The sequence below is a fragment of the Elgaria multicarinata genome, chromosome 2, assembly GCF_023053635.1.
Source record: "Elgaria multicarinata webbii isolate HBS135686 ecotype San Diego chromosome 2, rElgMul1.1.pri, whole genome shotgun sequence".
NCBI classification, from domain to species: domain Eukaryota; kingdom Metazoa; phylum Chordata; class Lepidosauria; order Squamata; family Anguidae; genus Elgaria; species Elgaria multicarinata.
Window position 1 is genome coordinate 158,746,794 of NC_086172.1, and position 23,611 is coordinate 158,770,404.

The window sequence follows — 23,611 nt, forward strand, 5'->3', positions numbered from 1 at the left end:
ATGGATAGTTGCTGACTTTAGTTTTTAAAGAGGGAAGAAGATTGTTGAGAACAGCTTGACTGAAGTTTTTCATAGTGGTGGAGCTGAAAATAACATTGATACATAAGAGCCATGCTGAATCAGGCCAAAGATATATTCAATCTAGCATTTTGTTCACACAGTACCCAACCAGCTACCTGTGGGAAATCCACAAGTAGGACTTCAGGGCAGTAATGCTCTCCTGCTGATGTTCCCCAGCAACTGTTACATAGAGGCATACTACCTCCGATACGGAAGGTAGCATAACACCATCACAGCAAGTATCTATTGATATTCTTAGCCTCTGTGACTTTGTCTTATCCCCTTTTAAAGCCATCCAGGTTTGTCTTATCCCCTTTTAAAGCCATCCAGGTTGGTGGCCATCACTACATCTTGTAGATGCTAATTCTATAGTATAACTATGAAGTACTCCCTTTTATATGTCCTGAATCTCCCAGTGGGTTCTAGTATGAGATAGAGAGAACAATGTCTCCCTATCCAGTTCCATAATTTTGTACACCTCTATCATTTGCTGAATAAAGTTTAGGCTCCTGGTATGGCTCCCTGACCCTGTCTATCCCCTTTAACACAGATAAAAGGCAATGAGTGAGGGGGACCTTCTGTATTTATCCCTTTGGTTAAATAAAGATTTGGTGTATTCTCTGTCTTCTGCATATGGTAAGTTGAGTGGGGAAGGAAACATATACCTGAAACCTGCTTCAGATCTTCCCTCAAGTAGAATATTGGGTCAAAGTAATGTCTGAACAGATGATGTTGCTATTTCTGTGAGTTACTGATCCCAGCAAGTGGGACATTGCTGTCATTAGTGATATTGCACAAAGCTCGAGAAAGGCATACTAATAATTACTTAGTTCACTTGGCTCCTAGATTTTTCAGACGTGTGCCTCCTTGCTTAATAATTTCTATTTATTGGAATGTACTGATTGACGGATTCTGAAAGCGAGGGTGATTAGCAAGCAGTTAATCAATTGAAAAAAATTGAATCCCATTTTAACAAAATAGCTTAAAGCATAACACATTTAGAGTCCCCCAGGCCTACTTCTCCTCAGCTAATGCATATAGGAAGGTCTTGAAGTATCAATACCGCATTTTAAATGCACCCCTCAATAGTTTCTTTAAATTTTATTTTGGCCATGAGTGTGCTTGATTGTTTGATAATCATGCACTAGTTATTTCATGCCACTAAATTAGCTGTTCACCTGCTGTGGAACAGCTAAGCAGTGGATCATTCCTAGGTGTTGAATAGCAATAAAACCCATGTCTAATTTTGCCCTCCTCCTGTAGATGCCACATCATTGTATTGTCATAGCTCTGCCTGCTCTTGTTGACATTATTTTGTCATATACCATGAGCAGGGGTGGGGGATACTTGGCTCAGCAATACTACAAACGAGAAGGATCTTGGAATTGTTGTAGATCACAAGCTGAATATGAGCCAACAGTGTGATGTGGCTGCAAAAAAGCACATGCCATTTTGGCTGCATTAATAGAAGTATAACTTCCAAATCGCGCGAGGTACTGGTTCCTCTCTTTTTGGCCCTGGTTAGGCCTCATCTTGAGTATTGCGTATTGAGTTCAGTTCTGGGAACCACACTTCAAGAAGGATGCAGACAAGCTGGAGCGTGTTCAGAGGAGGGCAATGAGGATCATCTGGGGACTGGAAGCCCTATGAAGAGAGACTGAAAGAACTGGGCATGTTTAGCCTGGATAAGAGAAGACTGAGGGGAGACATGATAGCACTCTTCAAATACTTAAAAGGTTGTCACACAGAGGAGGGCCAGGATCTCTTCTCGATCCTCCCAGAGTGCAGGACATGGAATAATGGGCTGAAGTTACAGGAAGCCAGATTCCGGCTGGACATCAGGAAAACTTCCTGACTGTTAGAGCAGTACGACAATGGAACCAGTTACCTAGGGTGGTTGTGGGCTCTCCCACACTAGAGGCATTCAAGAGGCAGCTGGACAACCATCTGTCAGGGATGCTTTAGGGTGGATTCCTGCATTGAGAGGAGGGTTGGACTTGATGGCCTTATAGGCCCCCTCCAACTCTACTATTCTATGATTCTATGCTGCATTTCAGCTTGGGGCCTTCCTAGACGAGGCCTTAGCGCGCCTTCTGACCTGGCTTCCCTGCTGTGCGTCCAGATGACGCACAGGGGAATCCGGAGACAGGCCGCGCTGAGGCCTGGTCTTACGCGCCATAAGTCAATGCGCTTATGGCGCGCTTTTTCCCCAGCTCCGGCCTCAGGCCGGGGCTGGGGAAAGTGTGGAGAGTTCCGCGGCTCCTCGCTTACTCGCGAGGAGCTGCGAAAAGCCGCGGACCTGGCACAGCGCTCATAGGAGCGCTGTGCCCATCAGCGGGGGGGCAAGGATGACAGGGTGGGTGGCAGGGTGGGTGGCACGGGAGGAGGGCGGGTGCGATCGCGCCGCGCGCTGCCCGGGCAATGCCGCCCCATGCCAGGCATTGCCCGGGCTCGGGCGGCACGCGGCGCGATCGCACCCGCCCTCCCCCCGTGCCACCCACCCTGCCACCCACCCTGTCATCCTTGCCCCCCCCCTGTAAAAATAAAATAAAAAAACACTTACCTTGTCCGCCGTCTTCGGGCCGCACCCGGCCCCTTTAAAATCAAAAGAAAAATGGTGGACGCCACAGGGATGCGACGTCCCTACGCGTCCGCCGTGTGGTAGCCTGGGGGAGGCGCGCTAATGTTAGCGCGCCTCGGCCCCGCCTCCGGCAGGTCTAGCAAGGCCCTTGGTTGGGGAACTGGCAAGAACAGCAGAGTTATGCTCGCTCCATGAATGCTCCTTTCCATGTTTTATAAATCATATTGTTATGAAACTGAAACTGTCCCAGTCTCTCACCTCAATGAGTCTTCCTGTTTCCCTTGCTAGTCAGGTGTTAATGTGTTAGTATGAGTGTCAATCAACAAGAAATGTACAGGTGGTTAAATTATTACCAGTGTCTGTGTGGGATACGTTCTCATCTTCAGCCTAAGAAATGCAGAATCATAGCATGTCTCAGAATGAGTGGACAAGGAAGATGGGAGGCATGGGTGGCCCAAACAGAGAGCACTGAAAGCCAGGAGGCAAGGACTGAAATATGCCAAACCCCGTACATAATCATTCATCATACTAAAGGAAAGAGTGAGTTATGACGATAAAAGTGTTACCAGAAGATTGTTTGAATATCAGGATATGCATCAGTAAAACCCAGGCAGCAAGTGGGATCTTCCATAGCAGATGAGATAATGTCTTTTCATCCTATCCCTTTTCCCCATCCCTGTTGCTTCTTGTTAATCCTGAACGTGATTCCTACACTGCCTCTTTCAGGGAGTCACAAACCTAACTGTAGCCTTAGAGCAAGGCAGCTTGGTGGGCCATGAGAGCATATCCTATTGGGCTGGTCCAGACTGGAAAGTCCTAGGTTCTGTCCTGCCCCCCACTATGGTTCAGGTTCTGCCCTCCACTTTTCACGTTGGGAAAAGCCCTCCACTATGTACCACTCTTTCTCTTTATTGCTCATCTGTCCTGCTCGCGTAGCCTCGCATGTATGAATGGGAAAGAGTATCTTAGCTGTAGGAAGGAGGTAGCTGAGCCATTTGCCCCGTTCTTGTCTCCCAGCCCTTTGCCTAACTTTTCAGTTGAAGGAGGCAGAGGCAAAGGAACCGAACAATTGCCAAGGCTGAGGGCTTGTCTGTCTATTACTGGAACAGCAGCAATGGGAGCATCCTGGAACTGACTATTTGGTATTCCCTCCAAGGTTGGCACCTATGACAAATGTCTTATTAGTCTAATGGGCAAGCCCGCCCTGTTCGGTCGGAGCTCCTTGATATTGCCAGTCAGCCAGCTGGTATGTGGGAGAATATTGGAAGGATGAGTTTTTAGTGTGCATTGAAACAAGGACATGTAGAGAGGATTGCCTCCGGAATCTTGGGGATTTATGCAGCTGTCTATGAGCTAGTTAAATGTAAACTATTCTGACAAGATGGTTTCCGGCAAAGGAGTGGCTCATGGGATTGCTCCAGAGTCTTTAAATGATAGCATTGCAAGTGGTCCTCATAACTTATTTACCCAGAGGATAAACATGGATTGTACAGGTGAATCAAGATTTAAAGGCTTGGTTAGACGTATGTGACTTTGTTCCTGTTGCAGATACAATAACTATCTTTAGAATCAGATATCTTGGGGTTTTTTTTTGTTCTGGCAAAGCCTGAATTAATGCCTTTGCCGAGTCTCCAAATTCCAGTTAGCTTAGTTAATATGTTTTACAATCAAGTGTTAGGAAGGGTGCAGATTTCACAGAAGGATGGTACATTCTCCTTAAAAATCTAAAATGGTTTTAGTTTTTGTGAACCGCCCAGGGAGCTTCAGCTGTTGGGCAGTATAAAAATGCTATTATTATTATTATTATTATTATTATTATTATTATTATTATTATTATTATTATTTCAAGAAGGAGGAAAGGAACTTCTTTGTAAACCCTCGTCACTGATTTAAATTAAACAGGATCAATTGCACTGGCTTTAAAATTCAAGTATACCAAATATGACATATTGATGTGCAGTCATAGCTAGATGGCCATCATCCTGTTTCTTAGCTGTTGTGTAACAAGAATTTTGAAGGTATTGGAAATTAAAACAAACAAATTGGGTTTTTAATTCATGAACGTCATTATTTTAACTGGGATTTAATCTGAAATAAACATTCACACATACATGCACACTCTCAAATTGTAAACAAGGGTTATAAAACCTAGTTATGTTCCAAGGACTTGGACTACTCATCTTGAAACCTACGCTGGACTCCTTCTGGGTCCACAAAAGTGCCAGTGCACTTTTGACCAGTCCTTTGGAAGGTGAGTGTAAGTGTAGATGAGTTAAGATTAAATGGCATGGTGCATTGATTGCATAGTTTGCTCTTGAGTGCAAAAATAACCAGAAAACATTCAGAAATATAGTCCTTCAATCTGGATCATCCCCCCCCCCCAGCTGCTATTTGCATTTGGGGGAAACTCCCGTTCACTCCAATCGGTGCTCTCACCTCCCCCCGCACACATTCAGATAGGAGGCACTAGGAATTGATATGGATTGGGACCATAATGCAAGTCAAAGGGCAAAAGCTGCTCCCTATCCCCTAGGCCTGTTATTCTGATCTCATTCACTGACTTGTTTGTGAAATAAAAGATAAAGTATTCAAGGTGAAACCATAGGCCCCCAAAGTCCCCCCAAAACGTGAGGTCTGCTTTATTAATTTCACACTTGTGTGACTCAGTTCCAAGCCTGCCAGGATCTTTTCTTGGGGCAAGGTGATAGTGCAGCACTTGTAGGCTTCTCATTGATCCCATCGGATTCCTCCTCCATGTGTCAAACATTTACACAGATCCCTATGAGACCCTTCCTCTCAGCAGGCTCTGAGAATTTAACAGGTTGTGGCGGCCCACTGATAGTCAGTGCCTTCTTTCCTGCTTATTCCCCTGCCCAATATTCTGTCACTCTCAATTTGTTTTTTTCCGTTTCATGGGATCCTACTCTCGTTCTGTGGCAGAATCCCAGGATTTTTAATGGAATTTGACAGCAAAGCCTTTGTACACATCCTTTAATAACAATCAAAGAGAGGAGGAATTGTAAAATAATTATTGTAGTATACATCACATCCGGTAATATGCTAAATATAGCTTTAAATTGTAAAGACACATGGGCGCTGTGGTGAACTCACCCAAGCCTTCTTCCTTAAAGGTGAATAATTACATATGTGTGATTCTGGGTTGACATTTCCTTATTAAGCTGTCATGGTTGTTCATCTTGCATGGAGGAAATGATGTGCACATTTTCTATTCATACAACAGCTGTCAGCAAAATCCTTAAGCCGGGATGTTTCTCTTGGACGTCAAACGTTTTAATTTTGCGCAGTAAAATTCCACCTAGGCACAGATCTGTCTAAATATCAGAGTTATCACAGAAGGTAGAAACATAGTTCCTTGTTCATTACGTGGTACCTTTGTGTAGATTTGAAAGAGCTTGACAGCTATATTCTGTGTTTTCCCCCCTGACAATATTCCAGAAATCAATGCCTGCTTAAAATGTCATTTACTTATTTTTCACCCTTTAAGCATATTACCATCTAATAAATAGGCCGGGTATATCAATACCACCACCCCTCTCTCTCCCCATATATATATATATTGCCTCCCCTTCTCCCAAAAGTTATATTATTCCCCCCATAGCAGTAACTTAGGGAGGAAAGTTAAATACTGTTATGTGCTATTAGAATTGTTTTCTGGTTTTGCAGTGTATATAATAATAATATATTTATTTCTTACCCACCTCTCCCTCTGGATCGAGGCGGGGAACAACATCAAAGACAAAAATAATATAAAATACATAAAACTGATTAAAAACATATACAATTAATACATTATTAAAATAATAGCCAGACATCTTAAAATTCGATTGGGTAGGCCTGCCAGAAGAGATCAGTCTTTATAACTTTTTTTAAATGCAGAAAGACTGTTAAGTTGGCAAATCTTTCCTGGCAGGCTATTCCACAACCTGGGAGCAGCAGAAGAGAAGGTCCTCTGGGTAATGGTTATCAGCCTAGTTCTCCAACTCAGAGGCACCACACATACACTGAGACGAGTTCTACCTGATTTGTGGTGACAGATTCATGCTATGCAAGGGGAAGCCTCAGTAAACTGGGAAGGTGTGGAAAGCCACAGTTAATGATACAGGCAGAGCAATCCAATGGGGGAAGGAGAGAGAGAGAGAGAATTCCTAGCAGATAAACTACCACTTTCTATACCCTGCACTGATAGGGTGGAAGGTGGGAAAGGGGCAGGGGCCAATGGGAAGGAAAAGAGGTCTGCCAGCTCCAAGGCTGGTATGGCATATTCCCCGCTCTGTCATCCTGCATTTGTTGGAGAAACAGGAGGGCTTTGGATCTGGGGCATCCAAAACCACCTTTGAGCCACAGCTGGAAGTCCTCCCTGAACAGCAAAGAGGCAGGGGCAATGGAGGTTTCTGTACCCCAATGAACAGTCTTGCAAGGGCAGATCTCCTCTGCCTATGGACTTCCCTCTTTGTGAGCAGACAAAGAAGTCTTCCATATCCTATGGCTACTGGGACCATAGGAGGAAATAAGTATGCTCAGGGCAACATTGGTAAGCTGAAATGTACCCCTGATCATGCCCCTGGTTAACCCAATATCTGTGTGGGATGGATGCCCTCCCCCCGCCCAATGTTCCAGATTGCAGTTCATTTACTTTGCCTCACAGAATTTAGTGGAAACCATTGGGAACCGAGCCAGTTCATCACCTGTGTGACCTTGTCCTCATTTATATGTGTGACAGAATTGTAGAAACTAAGGGTCTGATGTAATCTTGGGCTTTGAATGGTTTTGATGGGTGAACTCTCCTAGGCTTGATTCAGAACTGGCTTGGTATTTTACGAGATTTTTTTCATGAGTTTTCTTTTAAAAAGGTGGTCTGTTTCCATTGGGTTCTCTTCTGAGCCAATGTTGGGCATGCATGCTGATCGTGCTGCATACATGTACTTTATCACATTGCCCACTGTGAATTGTAGTTCCCAGCACCAGCCACGGATGGAATTTGGAAATTCAGCCAACCCTTCTCAGCATGCCAAAACAGACACATCTGGAAACAAGAAGGGTCTAGGTCTGGATGGAAGCAACAACAACATGAAACATTTTCTAGAAAAAATTGATCTGAATGGAGAAGATACTCATGAAAACGGACTGGTTCAGTTGTCTGGTTACATAGTTCCAAACCACTGAGATTTTCATATAGAATAAGGGGTTAACATTAAAGAATTTATACACATGCACTTACATATTTATTTATTTATTTATTTATTTATTGCATTTCTATACCGCCCAGTAGCCGAAACTCTCTGGGTGGTTTACAAAGAAACCTAATCAACCTTGACTCCCGACATTGAATATGCAGAAACTTGTTTTACGTTCCAAGCCATTTTGGGAGAAAATGTCCTATGATTCATAATTCATTTATGGACAAATTTAACCAAGGTAATAACAAAGTTTGGCAACATTTCTAGGTTTTAAGACTGTGATAAAGAGAACATGTTGGGAACTGGATAATTATATGATGTGTGAGAGATTTTTTTTTTTTAAGGCAGTCTGCATCTAGGTAATGAGGACAATATTATCAATTTATTATTTTATTTAAAATATTTATAGATCTTTGTTCATAAAATGTATCATAGTAGTTTGCAAACCTAAAATAAAACGATAAGCATCAGTTCATAAAAACCAAACAAAGAAAACAACCGTTAAAGCTAGGCAGATATAAAGGAGGGGATTTAGCAGTCAGTTTTAATTTTCAAAGGCCAGCTGGAAAGGCCAACTTCAAAGCACATTCCATAGAATTGGGACTGCAACAGAGAAGGCCCTGCTTCTGCTGCAGGCCAGCTGAGCCTCTAGTGAATTTTACTGTCTGTCACGACAAAAGTGAGACCAGTCTGAATTCCCTGCTTTCCTAGATGGTTTTGATTGGCTTTTTACCAAGACTGATGGTATGACAATCATCTTGAATTTCATTTATAACAGAGGTATCTAGCACAAATGACCAAATCAAATGCAACCGGGACTTTATCCTGCATTCACAAGTCCCAAACCACAACAGCAACATCCATTGATTTGAATTTGGTAGCACATTTATGGAAAAAAAGCACTGTGCGTATGAAGAATTCAAGAAGATGGAACTAGTGTTGCTTTACAAGAAACTCACCAGATCTAGTTAGTTAATATGTATTTGGCAAAAATATGAGGTTTTTGACACAAAAATGTGGTGTGTGGTTTGTTTGTTTTAGCATATTGCCTTGCATAATCTTTTTTTTAAAAAACAAACAAAAAAAAAACTGCTGTGTAATTTACTTTTCACAGATAATTTTTGGCCTGTCTATGCCCTTATTTTCTGTAATAGATGAATTTGTATTTGGTATCTATATATGTATCTATATGCATTGCTCTTTGATTAAATCTTTTTTTCTCCTGATTACACAGGAGGTCCTGCCTGTTGCAGGCGTGGAAATGCAGTTAACAGCTGCTGTTTCACTTTTGACTATTCTACAAGAGGAGTCAATATCCATCCATACTTACTCCCACTCCTTCCTACACATCATTCTACAGAATCTGGAGCACAGAGACGCAGGTCAGAACTATCTTAGTTCACTTAGCATTTTCTTTGCTCAATGCTATACTATTTAAAGCAGTGCATACATAATGAAAAAAATGGTGCTACAGTGTGGGCTTGCCAACACTGGATAATGCAGTATACGGTTGATTAGCTGTAATTTCCATTTCTCTTGATTTAACATACGTTAGAGCGTGGAGGGCCTTAACTTGAAATCTTTAGACTGCAATCATATATACGCTTACCCGGGAATAAGCCTTATTGAAATCAGTGGAATTCACTTCTGAGTAGACATGCATGTCTACTCTGTACTCCCCTCTTTAATCTGTACTCCTCTCCTTAATTCATCATTGTCTGCGCTTAGGTTCAAAGAGTGATGAATTGAATCAGCAGATTTATCTCCATCAACAGAAAAACTGGCTGTACCATTCTTGTACTGGGATCACGTTTTCCCCAAGAAATCCATCCAGATAAGATATTTGGTAGATATTATTCATTATGACACCATTTACAAGTAAAAACTGAGTTCTTCCCTGTTCCAGTAAAACAAAATATTTACACATAAATCATTGGGCCAACATTATTCCACAAACTAAAGTACAACAACTTAAGTGATATGTAGGGGGTTAACTGACCTCACTGTGTTTAAAGCATAAAAAATGTGCCATTAATATCCATATCACATAATTATAACAGTTGCAGAAGTATTATAGTGCAATAATTATGAGCTGTAAATTACCGGTAGCAACAACTAATCTCACAGTCCTTGTAACTGTAGCACACAGTATATGAACACCTATGTGCAATCAACACTTTTCACAAGTGCGTGAGTAGGAGAGGCAGAATGGTTACATGAATTACACTGTTGCTCCAATTTTCTGACTCTGGGGTTCATCAGTCGGGGAGAAATCTTGTTTCCTTACTGCCGGCTCTCTTGCTGGTTCTCTTCTGCTTTCAAAATGAGAACTTTTCACAGAGAAGAGACCAGCTACCATGTGGCCTGTAGATTTCAATGGATTTCAATGGAGACAGCGCCCTCTAGTGGGCAATTTATAGCGCAACCTCAGAAGAGTTGGATTAAACAGGGTTTTTTTTATCGCTTTGATGAGCCCCTAAAACTGAGAAAAAGAGCGGGAGGCACATGGGAGACAGACATTGTCGTCAAAAGGACACGAAAAAGACAGTGAGTGGCCAGTAACGAGCATACAATAAAATGCTTGTCTGATGATGCTCATTGTGTCAACCACAGAGATGACTCCTTTCCCTTTTCTTGGTGTCATCAGTGGCAGGCCATACTAGTTTTGAGGCTGCCTTTCTTGATGTCCCAGGCATTTATTTAAACTCCACCCAAAGTTTGATCAACTCTAGACCCAGATCCACTAGGAAGATACTTGCTTTGGGATGTTCGCTCTGTCATGGGTCATTTAGCCTTCAAACATTTTAGGCTTTTAAGCAGGCAAGGTGGTGTGTGTGGGAATCATTGGCCACTGCTTGTTTATATATTTACTAGAAGCTTTTTGGAGAACATGTTATAGGGTGGCATACAAATGTTGTTAATAAATAAATTAATGCATTTGGAAGTGTATATAGAGACTATCTGGGCATAGATGTCTACGCCACCTTTGTGGCCTGAGATTACAACAAGAAAAGAGAATCAGTGTCATTTTGTTGGTACATAATAACAAGAGTCAAACTTTTTAAAAATTCAAAATGTTGCTGTTCATACATCTGGATTTGTGTGTAAGGAACATTGGGGAAATTTCTGGTTGGTTGGTTTTTTTCTGTTCCCTGTCTGGTGGGGCACACTGGTGAAAATGATCAATTGTTATAGTACATATGGGATCTTGTAAATGTGGTGTTAGTTTATGAACCCCCATCTACTTAGATCATGAGTCACTGGGGCACCCTTATATAGTTCAGCATCATATACCTGTAATATTTTGAAATTGCTACCCAGCCAGAATTTTATGCTATACTTGGTTGGTCTGGATGGCATATACTGCCTTATTGGGGCTCTTCCACTGAATGGCACTAATTGTTCATCAGTTGTAACGTTCTTATTTTGTATGACAGACTGTCAGATAGTCCTGCAGGTGGGGCCCAAATAACCCCAGAAGCTATGATGGAACAGTTTTGCTGTGTCACAAGTAAGGTTCTAACTGGGGGACCATGATTAAGAAATTCAGGGTTGTAAAACGGTGCTATTGGTCTCTGATAAGATTTCTGGTGATGTTAAGGAAAGTCTATTATGAAAATAGGCAAAAAATGTTTTTTACCTTCTATGATCCTTTCTCAGACAAAATGACCAGATTAAAAAAAAAAACCCAGCCACATAAGGTGCTGGGGTCTAAGTAGCCACCCCATCCCCACAATTTTTGTGAACTGCCCAGAGAGCTTCGGATATTGGGCGGTATAGAAATGCAGTAAATAAATACATAAATAATGCTGTCCATTGGTTACTCACCATGTGTACGTTTGACCACTAGCACCTTATATGGACGTTTTTTCATTTGGCCCTATTATTGTAATAGGGGTAGAATTAAGCCCCAAAGCTCTAAGAGTAAAAACACTGGGGGGGGGTCCCCCTTAAATTAAGGACCCCTTCCCCACCCAGAACAACCCACCATGTGGCAATTCACACCTCACCATGGTTGACAAATACCTGGAACATGGATCTGTGGAAGACTGGCACAGGTTTTATAATTTTTTCTCAGTGCAGTCAGGGTGCAATTGACCTCATCTGTCGAAAGAAGGTTAAAGCATATTTCATTCCTTCCTTCATTTATTTTAAATAATTGTATACTACCCTTCATTATCAATCACATCCATTTGTATCATAGGTGTCAGTAATGCCTGGTTGGAAACTCTTCTTGCTGCAATAGAAGCTCTGCCAAAAGAAACCATCAGACATGAGGTAATATTTATTTTATTTTATTTTATTTATTATTCTTTTATACTGCCCATCAGCTGAAGCTCTGTGGCCAGTGCACAATTAAAAACCATAAAACAAGTATAGATAAATTTAAAAACATTAAAGTTCAAAAAGCAATATTGTTTTCCCTTGAATATTACAGACTATATGGGAAGGGAGATTGATTGTGCTATATAGTACTTTTAACACTTTGGCCAGATCTACACCTTGTGTCAAATCATTACGATCCCATCATGGTAATGGTATATCCTTCTTGTGCATGTATACCTCGTAGGACACACGATGATATATGTTGTGATATTTTGGATACTGTGGAATAAAAAGCAGGAGATAATGCTATGAAAGCGGTATAAGGAATGTGTAAAGTGGCCCAACAGTTATCAATGCACTTCAATTCTGCTATAAAGCAGTACTGTAGATCTAGCCTTGGTCTAATTATTTTACTTTTTATATCTCTACCTACAAAGCTGAAAATATGTCTGTGAGATGTATGTCGGGAAAGGTTTACCCACTTCCAGATGAGTTAGAAACTTGAAATTTGGCATGGCTGTACAATGTACCAGAAAATTTTAAAAACACGAATTTTGGGGTTTTAAGTATATTTTACGGATTTTAATAAAAAAACTAGGCTTATGCCTACAACTCCCAGCATGCCTTGGGCAGGTGGCCAGACTTACCGGCCTTTGGCAGCCATTGTGAGTGCGCAGGCAGGTGGCTGCTGTATGCCTTTCACAACCCAATCTCCTAAGGCTTGTTAAATTATATGAGTGTCACCCCTCCCCATTTAAAAAAAATTATTCAAAGCAGCTTCTAGAACCTACAAACAAGATCAGAAATTTACTGGGTAGGCCCTCCACTTTGCATAAATGGCAATAAAAACATGTGGAAATCTCTGTAAGAATGGCTAAAAGACTAAATATTGTTTTGTTATTTTAGTTATTACATTACATTTAGTTATTGCAAGGATTATAAGCTTTTGCTTCTACTGTCAAAATATCATATTGGTTTTATATTTGCAACAGCATTTAGTCTTGCTGTTTTATTTACTTTACTGTTGTTTTAATATATTGTGCTAAATTATTGACCTGCTGCTGTTCTTGTACTTTCATTGTACATTGCCTTTCTTACAATCAGTTAGTAATTCATAGTAAATAAGTATAAAAGGATATCATCTTAGCAGACTTTTGATGGCATCAGCCAAAACATAACTGATAAAAATACACGTTTAGGTTTTTCAGCCTTCAATTTTGAATCACCCGAGCAACAAACTTCCAAATACTTATTTTAAATAAAAGCTGAATTCCTTCTGCTGAGATGTGCTGACAGGTCACATAGTCTATAAATCATGCTTGTAAATGGGGGAAATACTGTAGAACCTTTCTAATAAAATGACACGTATTACCTTGGATCAGCCATAATGGGAAACAATGATTTCTTGCTACATGAATGAACCTGAATGAGTCCTGGGGTTGAATGTTCCCCCTTCATTCTCCTACTCCTCTACTTTTGCAAGGATTATAAGCTTTTGCTTCTAGTTTTGATCAAACCACATTTTCTATGATATCAAAATTCAGGGAGCTATGTAAATCAGTGAACTAAAACCACGGTTTGATCATGGCTTGCTTTCACTAGAACATGGGTGGTGGACTTCTGGCCTGCAGGTTGCATCCCATCTGTAGTTGAATTTCATCTTTTGTCAGCCTGCTCTAGCGGTTTCCCCCCTTCAATCTGGGGCACTCGCTCTCCAGTGTGGTCAGGACATGTTTGTCTCCAACTTGCATGTGGACAACAATGCCTGTGTTGGGTTGGGTCCAGTGAGACGGAGTGGTGAAAATAACTAAACAGAATCACCATGTTGAGAAGCAGTGTACATCTGTGACATACGGGAGCTACAAACAGATCAGCCACTCCCATGCAGCAGTAGAAACATCTAAAGGGCACCAGAAGTGAACTCTAATCCATGTGAAGGGGAAGCCTAATTGTGTTGTCTACTGGTTGTCGTAAAGCAAGCGTAGACAACTTGTGGCCAACAGCTCAGCAGCTCTTGCATTGAGGTTTGTTAGGTACTAGACATCCCACCTGCTTTTGCAGATCCAACCAGGAAGCCAAAACAGGTTTATTTACCTGTACTGGTGGTCTGGCGAATGATGCTTGTTCAGATGCATGTGTCACACGTCATGCAGATAAAGATTGCAAGGGCCATATAAACAAAATACTTTGAACACTCTCAGTGTGGTATATAAATGCTGCTTCTGCTGCTTCTGTGGTCACCTTACTAAAGGAAAACTAAATTTATCCTGGAAAATGTAAATCAAATCATTTGTTGTATAGCAAACACATTAATGACTAGAATCCATTGTTTTTCTCTTCTAAAATTGTATTTAAAACCTTAAAATTCTAAAAACAATGCTTTTGGGAGGTACAAAGCGTTTCTTTTTGGTTTCCTATAATGAAATTCTAATTAGAAAAAAAGAAAGTAATTGATTTCTTGCATTTCTTCCCTAGAAATGCTGTAAAACAAGATGCTATTAACTTTCTTAACTTACTTTGTGCAGAATATAATTGGTGAGATGTTTTTAGCTTCATTTCGGTATGGCATGTAGGCCTTTCCATAATCTAATTAATTAGAGGGAGAGAAGCATTCCAGAGTTTCATTTGCTCTAAATGTCACATCTTCCTTTGCAGGTTTGTTTCTGATTTCACACTTTTCATTCACAGGAGCTTCTCCGCAAGCCACTCTTGAAAGAAAGATAACAAAATGGGAATGACTTATGGTGCATCCTGACCAGTATAATTTTTTTCTCAAGACATCACTTACAGAAAATACCATTAAGTGCCCTCTTCCTCTCTTTTGAGTAGTGGATTTTCTTGTGCAAAAGCTTGTATCTCATTAAAAAGATGCAGACTTTCGCTAATTGTTCTTTTTTTTTTTTTTTTTTTAATAATTTTTATTCATTTTCAACACTATATAAACATAAATGAACATTTCCAAAATATAATTGAAACAAACACAATAAGAAAAAGAAATACATCAAATATCTGCTTCATACATATTGAATAATTGTTGAGTACAAATATCAAAAACTATTACATATGCCTTATCACACTACAACATTTTCATTCTTAACATAAAAGTGCACCCCCCACCTCGGGATCATTCTTGAGTCCAAAATCTAATCGTTTCTTCTGATGGTGGTTTCCCATTTCCCTTAGTAAACACGAACACTAGGAACTGTTTCCAAATTCCTTCGAACTCATTTATTTTAGTTACGCCTTTTCTCCACTTAATATTACATGTCAGTTTATCATTAATGGCTATATCCCATACTACTTTATACCACTCCTCAATAGAATATTCCCCTTGGATCTTCCAGTTCCTAGCTATCATCAATCGTGCTGCAACCAACAAACTCGATATCAGCTCTATAGTTCCTTTTCCACACTTTATATCTTCAAATAGTGACAGCAATGCTATTTTTGGTGTTTGTTCTATTTTCATTCCCACTATTTCTTCAATTTCTGAGAACACCATCTTCCATAATCTTTGTACATATTTGCATTGCCACCACATATGTAAATACGTTCCTTTTTCCCCACATCCTCTCCAACAATTTGCTGAATGTTGATCACTTATCTTGTTCAATCTAACCGGGGTTAGGTACCACCTCCATAAAATTTTAAAATAATTCTCCTTTATTCTTACTGATAAACTTCTCAACACTCTTTGTTTCCATAGTCCCTCCCAGCTCTGTCGCCCTATTTGTATCTTCAAATCTGATTCCCAAACCATTTTCTCTGTATTCTCTCTAAACTCCTTCTCTAACAATATTTTATATATTTCACTCATTAATCCTTTTGAAACTATACTACCTCCTTTCCCTTCCTCCTTACTTACTACTAATTCTTCAAACCTCGTCATCTTTCTGCACATTCTATTATCTTGAATCCACTTTTTATTCCATTGCTCTAATTGACCATATTCTAGCCAAGATAGCTTCTTCTCCTTTAACAAATTTTCCATATCCTCTCTTGTTTTAATATCTCTTACCCAATCCTTTAATCTTATTTTATTTTTCTCTTTTAATATTTTACATAATCTACCCTTTAGATCCTCTGGGAAATTCTTTAACATTATTATCGGTGCTAAGGGAGAGTTGCTCGGAAGCAGCTTCCCTTTAAATTTACTCCAAATTTCCCATTGAGTCCTCAGGAGTGGATTATCTATACTTCCAACCCATTTTCTTCCTCCATCTTTAAAAAAAACATTCTCCAGATTCATCTCTACCTTACTTATGATTTTTTCTTCCATCCAGTATAAATCTCCTACTCCCATAATTGCTTCTACAACATGTCTTAATCTATTTGCTACGTAGTATAATTTTATGTTTGGGAGACCCATTCCCCCCTTTTTTTGGCTTAGGTACCAATTATTTTTATTCACTCTTGCTCTCTTTTCTCCATTACAATATTTATTAATAATATTTTGCCAACTTTTTATCTCGGTTTCTGATATTTTTATAGGTAGCATCCTAAATACGAAATTAATTTTAGCTAATATCTTCATTTTTATCAAAGCTATTCTCCCAAACCAAGATAAATTTAATCTTTTATATTTCTCCAATTTCTCTAATACCTCCTTCTTTAACCTCGTTAAATTTTCCCTTTCTAAATTCTCTAGATTTTTTGTAATTTTAATTCCCAAGTATTTAATCTCATTCTTAACTTTCAATTCCATCCCCTTAAATTCCCAATCCTTTTCTTCCTTCTTAGTATAGTTAAACAACATCATCTCTGATTTAGACCAATTTATTTTTAACCCTGTAATTTCCTCAAATTCCCTCAACTGATATTTAATTCTTTCTAATTTTCTTAATGGATTCTTAATGGTCAATAAAGTATCATCCGCAAACATGTTTAGCTTTATCTCCCTTACCTCTCCAATTCCTTCTAATTCTTTATCCTCCCTTAGTGCCTTCGCCAAAACTTCCATAACCATTACAAAAAGGACCGGCGAGAGCGGACATCCTTGTCTTGTTCCTCTGGCTAGTCGTATCTTTTCAGTAAGTCCGTCATTTACCACCACTACCGCCGTATTTTGGGAATATAGCTGTTCTATTACATTTTTAAATTTATTTCCAAATCCCAATTTATCTATAATACTCTTTAGTGCCTGCCAGCTCACACAATCAAAAGCTTTAAAAATATCTAATGCCATAATACCTGCCTTAATATTTGCTTTTTTTATTACATTTATTACATTTAATACTCTACCCACTAAATTATGCATATGTCTTCCTGCCACAAACCCACATTGATCTGCTCCTATATATTCTGCCAAAAATTTATTTAATCGTTTGGCCATAATAGATGTAAAAATTTTAGCATCCTGATTTATTAAAGAAATAGGTCTATAAGAATCAGGATTAGTCAAATCTTTATCTGGTTTTGGGATCAGAATTATCACTGAATGTTCCCATGATTCAGGTATCTTCTCTCCTGATAATATCCTATTATAAAGTTCCATTAATTTTGGAACTAAACAATCTTTGAAGACCTTATAATATTCTGGACCCAAACCATCTGCTCCTGGTGATTTACCCACTTTTAACTTATCAATAACTTCTTCAACTTCTCTTTGAGTTATTACTGACTCCATTAACTCCTTATATTCTGATTTTATTTCCTTCTTTATAAACCTTCCAATATACTCCTCCACCTTTTCTTGTTGAATTTCTTTACCCTTGTACAATTCCTGATAAAATTCCTGAAAAATTTTTATTTTAGCTTTCATTGCATGACAATAATTCCCTCGACTATCTTTCAACGTTTCTATCCCATTCCTCCCTTTTTCTTTTTGTGTGAGCTTGGCAAGCAACCTCGAGTTCTTATCACTGTTTTCAAAATATTCCCTTTCCATATACATTAAATTCTTTTGAATCTCTTCTATATTTAAGTTTTCTAATTGTTTCTTCTTAGCTTGTATTTCCACTAATTTATATTTATCTTTACTTCGCCAATATCTTTCCTCCAAGTTTTTAATTTCTATCTCTAACTTTTCCTGTTCTGCACGTTGTTGTCTTTTTAAACTACATGTTTCTCTAATACAGATTCCTCTTGCTACAGCCTTCATGGTGTCCCAAATGACTGACCCAGCTGTTCCTCCTTTTTCATTAATTTCCCATGCCTCCGACAGTTCCTTCCGAATTTTATCTACTATTTTATTGTATTTCAATATCTTTGTGTTCAACTTCCATCTATATGCCTCTTTATAATCTTTCTTAACTGTAAATTCTAAACTTAACAAGGCATGATCGGTTACTTTTATTACCCCCATTTCCATTTTACAAATCCTCGTTGCAAAGTCTTTTGAAACAAATATATAATCTATCCTGGAGTATGTATGATGAACTGGGGAAAAGTATGAAAATCCAGGCCTATTCCCGTAAAGTAAGCGCCACGAATCTAAATAATCATTTTCTTTTACTAATTTATTCAATATAGTCATATTGTTCCTCTTTTCAGCATTAGTGGGATTTGACCTGTCCCTTTTATTATCCATAACCATATTAAAATCCCCAGCTAATAATGCATACCCCTCCTTAAATTCTTCTATTTCTTTGAACAGCTTTATAAAAAATTCTCTATGCCTCTCATTTGGGGCATAAACATTAATCAAAGTATAAACCTTTCCCTCAATTTTACCTTTTAACATAAGATATCTACCCTTATCATCCTTTTTTACCTCTTCTAATATAAACCCACTTTTTTTTGAAATCAAAGTGGCCACTCCATTTTTTTTTGATGTCCCTAATGATTTTTCATAATAGGCTAACCACTTTAATTTTATCATATTCGAATTCTCGGAGCCTTGGTGTGTCTCTTGGATCATTATAATATCTGATCCCTCTTTATTTAGCATTTGTTCTATTCTCTTCCTTTTCACGACTGCCCCTAAACCTTTAACATTGAGTGTTGATACCTTTATCTTTTTATCCATAATCACCCTTTTGAAATCTCTTCCGATCCCTTGTGCTCAGCAATTCAAACTTGCTTACATAAAAACACAAACTCCTTACATAAAACCCACACCCTCCTACCCCGATCCCTCCTCCCCTACCTTCCCCCCCTCCCCACCCCCCCACTCTAATCCCCCCCCCATATCCCCGTGAGTCTAATACTCCAGCCATCTACTTTAAAGGGGGAGGGGGGAGGCAGTGCTGTGCCTGGCCGGCAGGTCTCTATATTAGCATTTTTATTTGCAATTATCTCCAACATAATTAACAATTCTCTTACTCTCCAGATGTCCCAGCCTCATTCCCTCCCCCACCCACTCCAGCCCCATCTGCTTCCCCATCCAGACCCAGCCTCTTCAGCAAATCTTTACCTTGATCCAATGAGGTTACTCTGTATTCCCTCCTCCCATATGTAAATCTTAAGAAAACCGGGTAACCCCATGCATAAGGAATTTTATTCTTCATTAATGTTTCCGTTATTGGTTTAAGACTACGTCTCCAATTTAATGTGCGTTGAGAAAGATCATTGTAAATTTGCACTGGTTTGCCTTTACACTGTATCTGAACCTTAGATCTCAATTCTTTCATAATTTGCTCTTTTTTGTAATAGTTGCCAAATTTCACCAATATGTCTCTAGTCCCTTTGTAGTTTTTCCCCCCCACACGGTGGACTCGGTCCAGATCCGATCCATCTATTGGAATGTCAGGCGTCAGCTCCTTGAACCAGTTCACGATAATTTCTCTAAGATCTTCTCCTTGCGTCTCCTTCAGCTGCTTTATTCGAAGCGAAGATCTACGAGATTGATCTTCCAAGGCGATCAAACGCAATTCCCATTCTTTAAATTGTATATTAGTTGATTTTTCGAAAGCCTCTTGTTTCTTCTGGTCCAGATCCACTTTAGCCTCTATCTTTTGGATCTTATCCGAATTTTCCATCGTTTTATCCATAATAGTACGCATTTGTTTTCTGAATTCACTCATTTGCTGATCCATTTTTTAAAAAATAATCATGTTATTTTCTGCTATAATAGCCTTGATTTCCATTAAAGAGGGAGGGTTACTACCACTTTCTTTCCCCCCTTCTGCCATGTTTCCTTCTTTATTTGGTATTGTATCCAAAGAGACTGGGTCTATATCTTCCTCTTCCTGTTCAACTCCAGGGGCTGTACTTCCCAGGAAGGAGAGGTAAGCCAAATTATGATTTGAAGGTTTCTTTTTTTGTTTATTAAGCTTTTCCCAACTTTTGATCTTTTTTTTAACGTTGGGCATGGGTCCCTTCTGGGTAGGGCATAAATCTTAGAGTCCAACTCTCTTCCTTAGCAACTTATGCTGGCTTCTCTATTATATAGCACTCACAGCTCCTTCTTCACGAGGAGGGGGGAAAAATCCAGTTCACAACAGCATTCACTAGAGGGGATCAGATTTAATCACTCAAAGTCTCTCACATCCCACATCTCCCTCACCGAATGCCAAATGCAGCTTTTTTCACCCCTTCACCCCCCTTCTCGCCACGCCAATAAATCCAGTCAACCACTTTAACCTTAGAAAGCCAGCATTCCAATCGTTCCCATGTGAGATAAAGATGAGAGGTTATATCACAGATCAATGTCCAGCAAACATAAATTCCTTCTTTTTAAACTGCGTCAGTCAGCGTTTACTTTCACTTTTCATAGAGTTGCCGTTTAGACAGACATTGCATTAATCATAGTTCATCTCACCTCCCTTCTCCAAATCTCTCCACTTTCCCGGCTCCTGTTGGTTTTATAATCATTTTCTGTCAGTTGCTCAAAGATTCATGCCCATTAAAAGAGAGATAATTGCCTTTTCCGGCAAGCGCCGTTCAGAGCCTCAGAAGAAACCCGCCATCGTTCAGGCTGCCAAGCTCCGCCCCCCCTTTCGCTAATTGTTCTGGATAGAAGTCTTATACTGTCCTTCTTTCAAGTTGTTGTTCTCTTCAATACTCAATTATGATTAGAGCCATTAAAACCTTCTTTTTAAAAAATAATAATAATGCTGCCTTTATACCATTGCATGCACGTGCTCATTCACTAATTTCTTAAAAGCTAGCAACTTCACAGTCTTGGAAATGAGCCACACCACAATTCTGTCATGTGGTATTTCCAATGTTTTGGGGTCACTGCATCAGGATTGAAATAGAAATAAATTACTATCTATTTATTATGGTGTGTATGGGTATAGGATGCGAGTGCACAGATTCAGCATTTATTTTAGGGGATGGTCTGCAATTCATTTGTAAACCGCCCAGAGAGCTTCGGCTATGGGGCAGTATATAAATGTAATAAATAAATGGGCGAGGGAGCATGCAGTGACTGACGGTGCCTCTAAAACAAGCTGCTGCTGTAAGTCATTTGCTGAGATCAAATAACAGCGATACTGTTGTCCCAATTCCCTGTTTGTAAGGCTCCTGGCTGGCCACTATTAGAAACAAAACGCTGGAATTGAGGAAAATGAGTGACGTACCCAAGACCACAAACTAAGTACAACACAGAAGTATGTGTGAGCCCTCAAGCACCTAACCTCAACTAATAAATTTTTCTTTGATTACTTTATCGTAAAACAATCACATCCCTTTCAATTAATTTATCCCCTAAAGACTCATTTTCCCCTGCCTCCCCTCCCCTTTTTTCTATTGATTCCATTTAGATCCAACATTTCCTCCCAGGAGCTCAAGGTGACATGCCTGCTGCTTCCCCACATGCCTATTATATCCACACACCGACCCACTGAAGTAGCTTAGGCTGAGCTAACTGGCCCAATGCTGAGGAATTGGGGTGGTTTCTGTTTTTCGAGTGGACATATCTGATCTGTACCTCTCGAATGGGAAATGTGGTCTGTTCTAAAACCCTCTCAAACAGTTCAAGGTGGTCTAGCTGCCTTCAAGCTACCAGGGATATTGTATAGGAAATAAAGATGGCTGCCTCCACTGGTACATTGGGGCAGCCATATTTTTTCAGTACAAAGCCTCGGGAAGGGATGGCACGCCATGATATACCATTGATTCCTGGAGCATTTTTAGAAACATTTTCAACTCGCCTGGCAGATGCTGTGCTTTCCAGCTGCTCTAAGCTGTTTGAAGCCCCTGGACCATCTCATAAGTACTTCTATCTATCTATCTATCTATCTATCTATCTATCTATCTATCTATCATCATCTATCCATTGCATTTCAAATAAACAGTGGATTTTGAGGATCATTCCTGAAAAAAAATGCTCATGGTTTAGGAAATATGCAGGAGTGAATATAGTCCATCCCTACCACTCTAGCCACTATGCCATGCTTGCTACAAAAAGAAAACAAATCCCCATTTTAGTCTTACCTCCTGCCTATACAGTCAGGCTGATCTCCTCCTCTCCTTAGCCCCCTTGAGCCATGCTTCTGGCTTCCCCTGGGAGCTGTGCTGCCTCTCCCTGCCTGAGGACATCCACATGTTGGTGTGGTTGTCTGCCATGAAGAAGCCTCTGCATGTGGACCCACTGCAGAGAATAGCACTAATGTATAACTGTTTGGAAGTGGCCCCAGTCAGTGGGGCCATGGCCCTGCTCCCTGCTGGGTGCACGGTGCCCTTTGCTGGGAGTAAGACATGAAGGGGGCTCCTGTCTCCAGTTTAAATTGGTGAGGCTTCAGCAAAGAGGCCACAAGATTAACTCCTGTCAACCAGCGATTATCTCATGCCCCAAGAATCTGTCTGCTTCCATCACCATACTTTTTTCAGGTGCCTGTGTGGTGCTCAACATCACAGGGATGTTGGGACACAGGCAAGGATAAAGCTTGCATATCTTTTTTGCACTTCATCTTATGCTGGATCCCAACTGCTGGGTCCCAGCTGCCATTTCGAGGGCAAAAGGGGGAAAAAACACAATAAAAGTCAATGCACCATTTTCTTTTCTTTTCTTTTGCCCTCAAGGTGGTGGTTCAGCATGTGATGTGCCCTGTTAAAGGAGTCACCAGCATGTTAGGACAGCTAGGATGTGTGCTAGGACTGGCATAATCAAAGGAGAATGCAGATAATCACTGAGCAGACGGGCTGTGGGAGATGGAGCAGAGCACACGCTGAAGAGACAGACTGTAAGGTCCCCAGGGATGTGGAGTATGCAGCACCATGGCCTTTTCCCAAAAAGCATGTTTCTCACATTATGAAAAAGACCAGAGTCTTTATATAGCCACGTGAAACCCTTCTGGTCCCTTGTGATAGTTTCTCAATCACCAAGCTGCAATACCTTTTTCTGACCAACTGCTTTGGCGATGCCCACGTACACTGGTTCGCCTGCCAAGCGCACTGGAGAGCAGCTCCCTCATCCGTTGCGCGGTCATGGTGATGCGGGGCATAAAATGCTTAGGTCTAGCAGCAGGAGTTCCTGGCCCAAGGCCCCCGAGTGCCTTGAAATAGACATCTGTGTTGTGCAAAGTTTAGTACTGAGTCTGTGAAGGACAAATTGGAATGA

The 23,611-nt window shown here is 40.1% G+C and overlaps 1 protein-coding gene across 2 annotated transcripts in view; it reads left to right on the plus strand.

Moving 5' to 3' along the window:
- Window positions 1-23,611, plus strand: part of PPP4R4 (protein phosphatase 4 regulatory subunit 4) — a 125,672-nt gene that overhangs the window by 47,066 nt on the left and 54,995 nt on the right. For both annotated transcript variants that reach the window (XM_063117996.1, XM_063117995.1), the window contains exons 4-5: window positions 9,074-9,221; window positions 12,044-12,117. In XM_063117996.1, coding sequence (XP_062974066.1) covers window positions 9,074-9,221; window positions 12,044-12,117 — 222 coding nt within the window. The remainder of the gene's footprint in view (window positions 1-9,073; window positions 9,222-12,043; window positions 12,118-23,611) is intronic.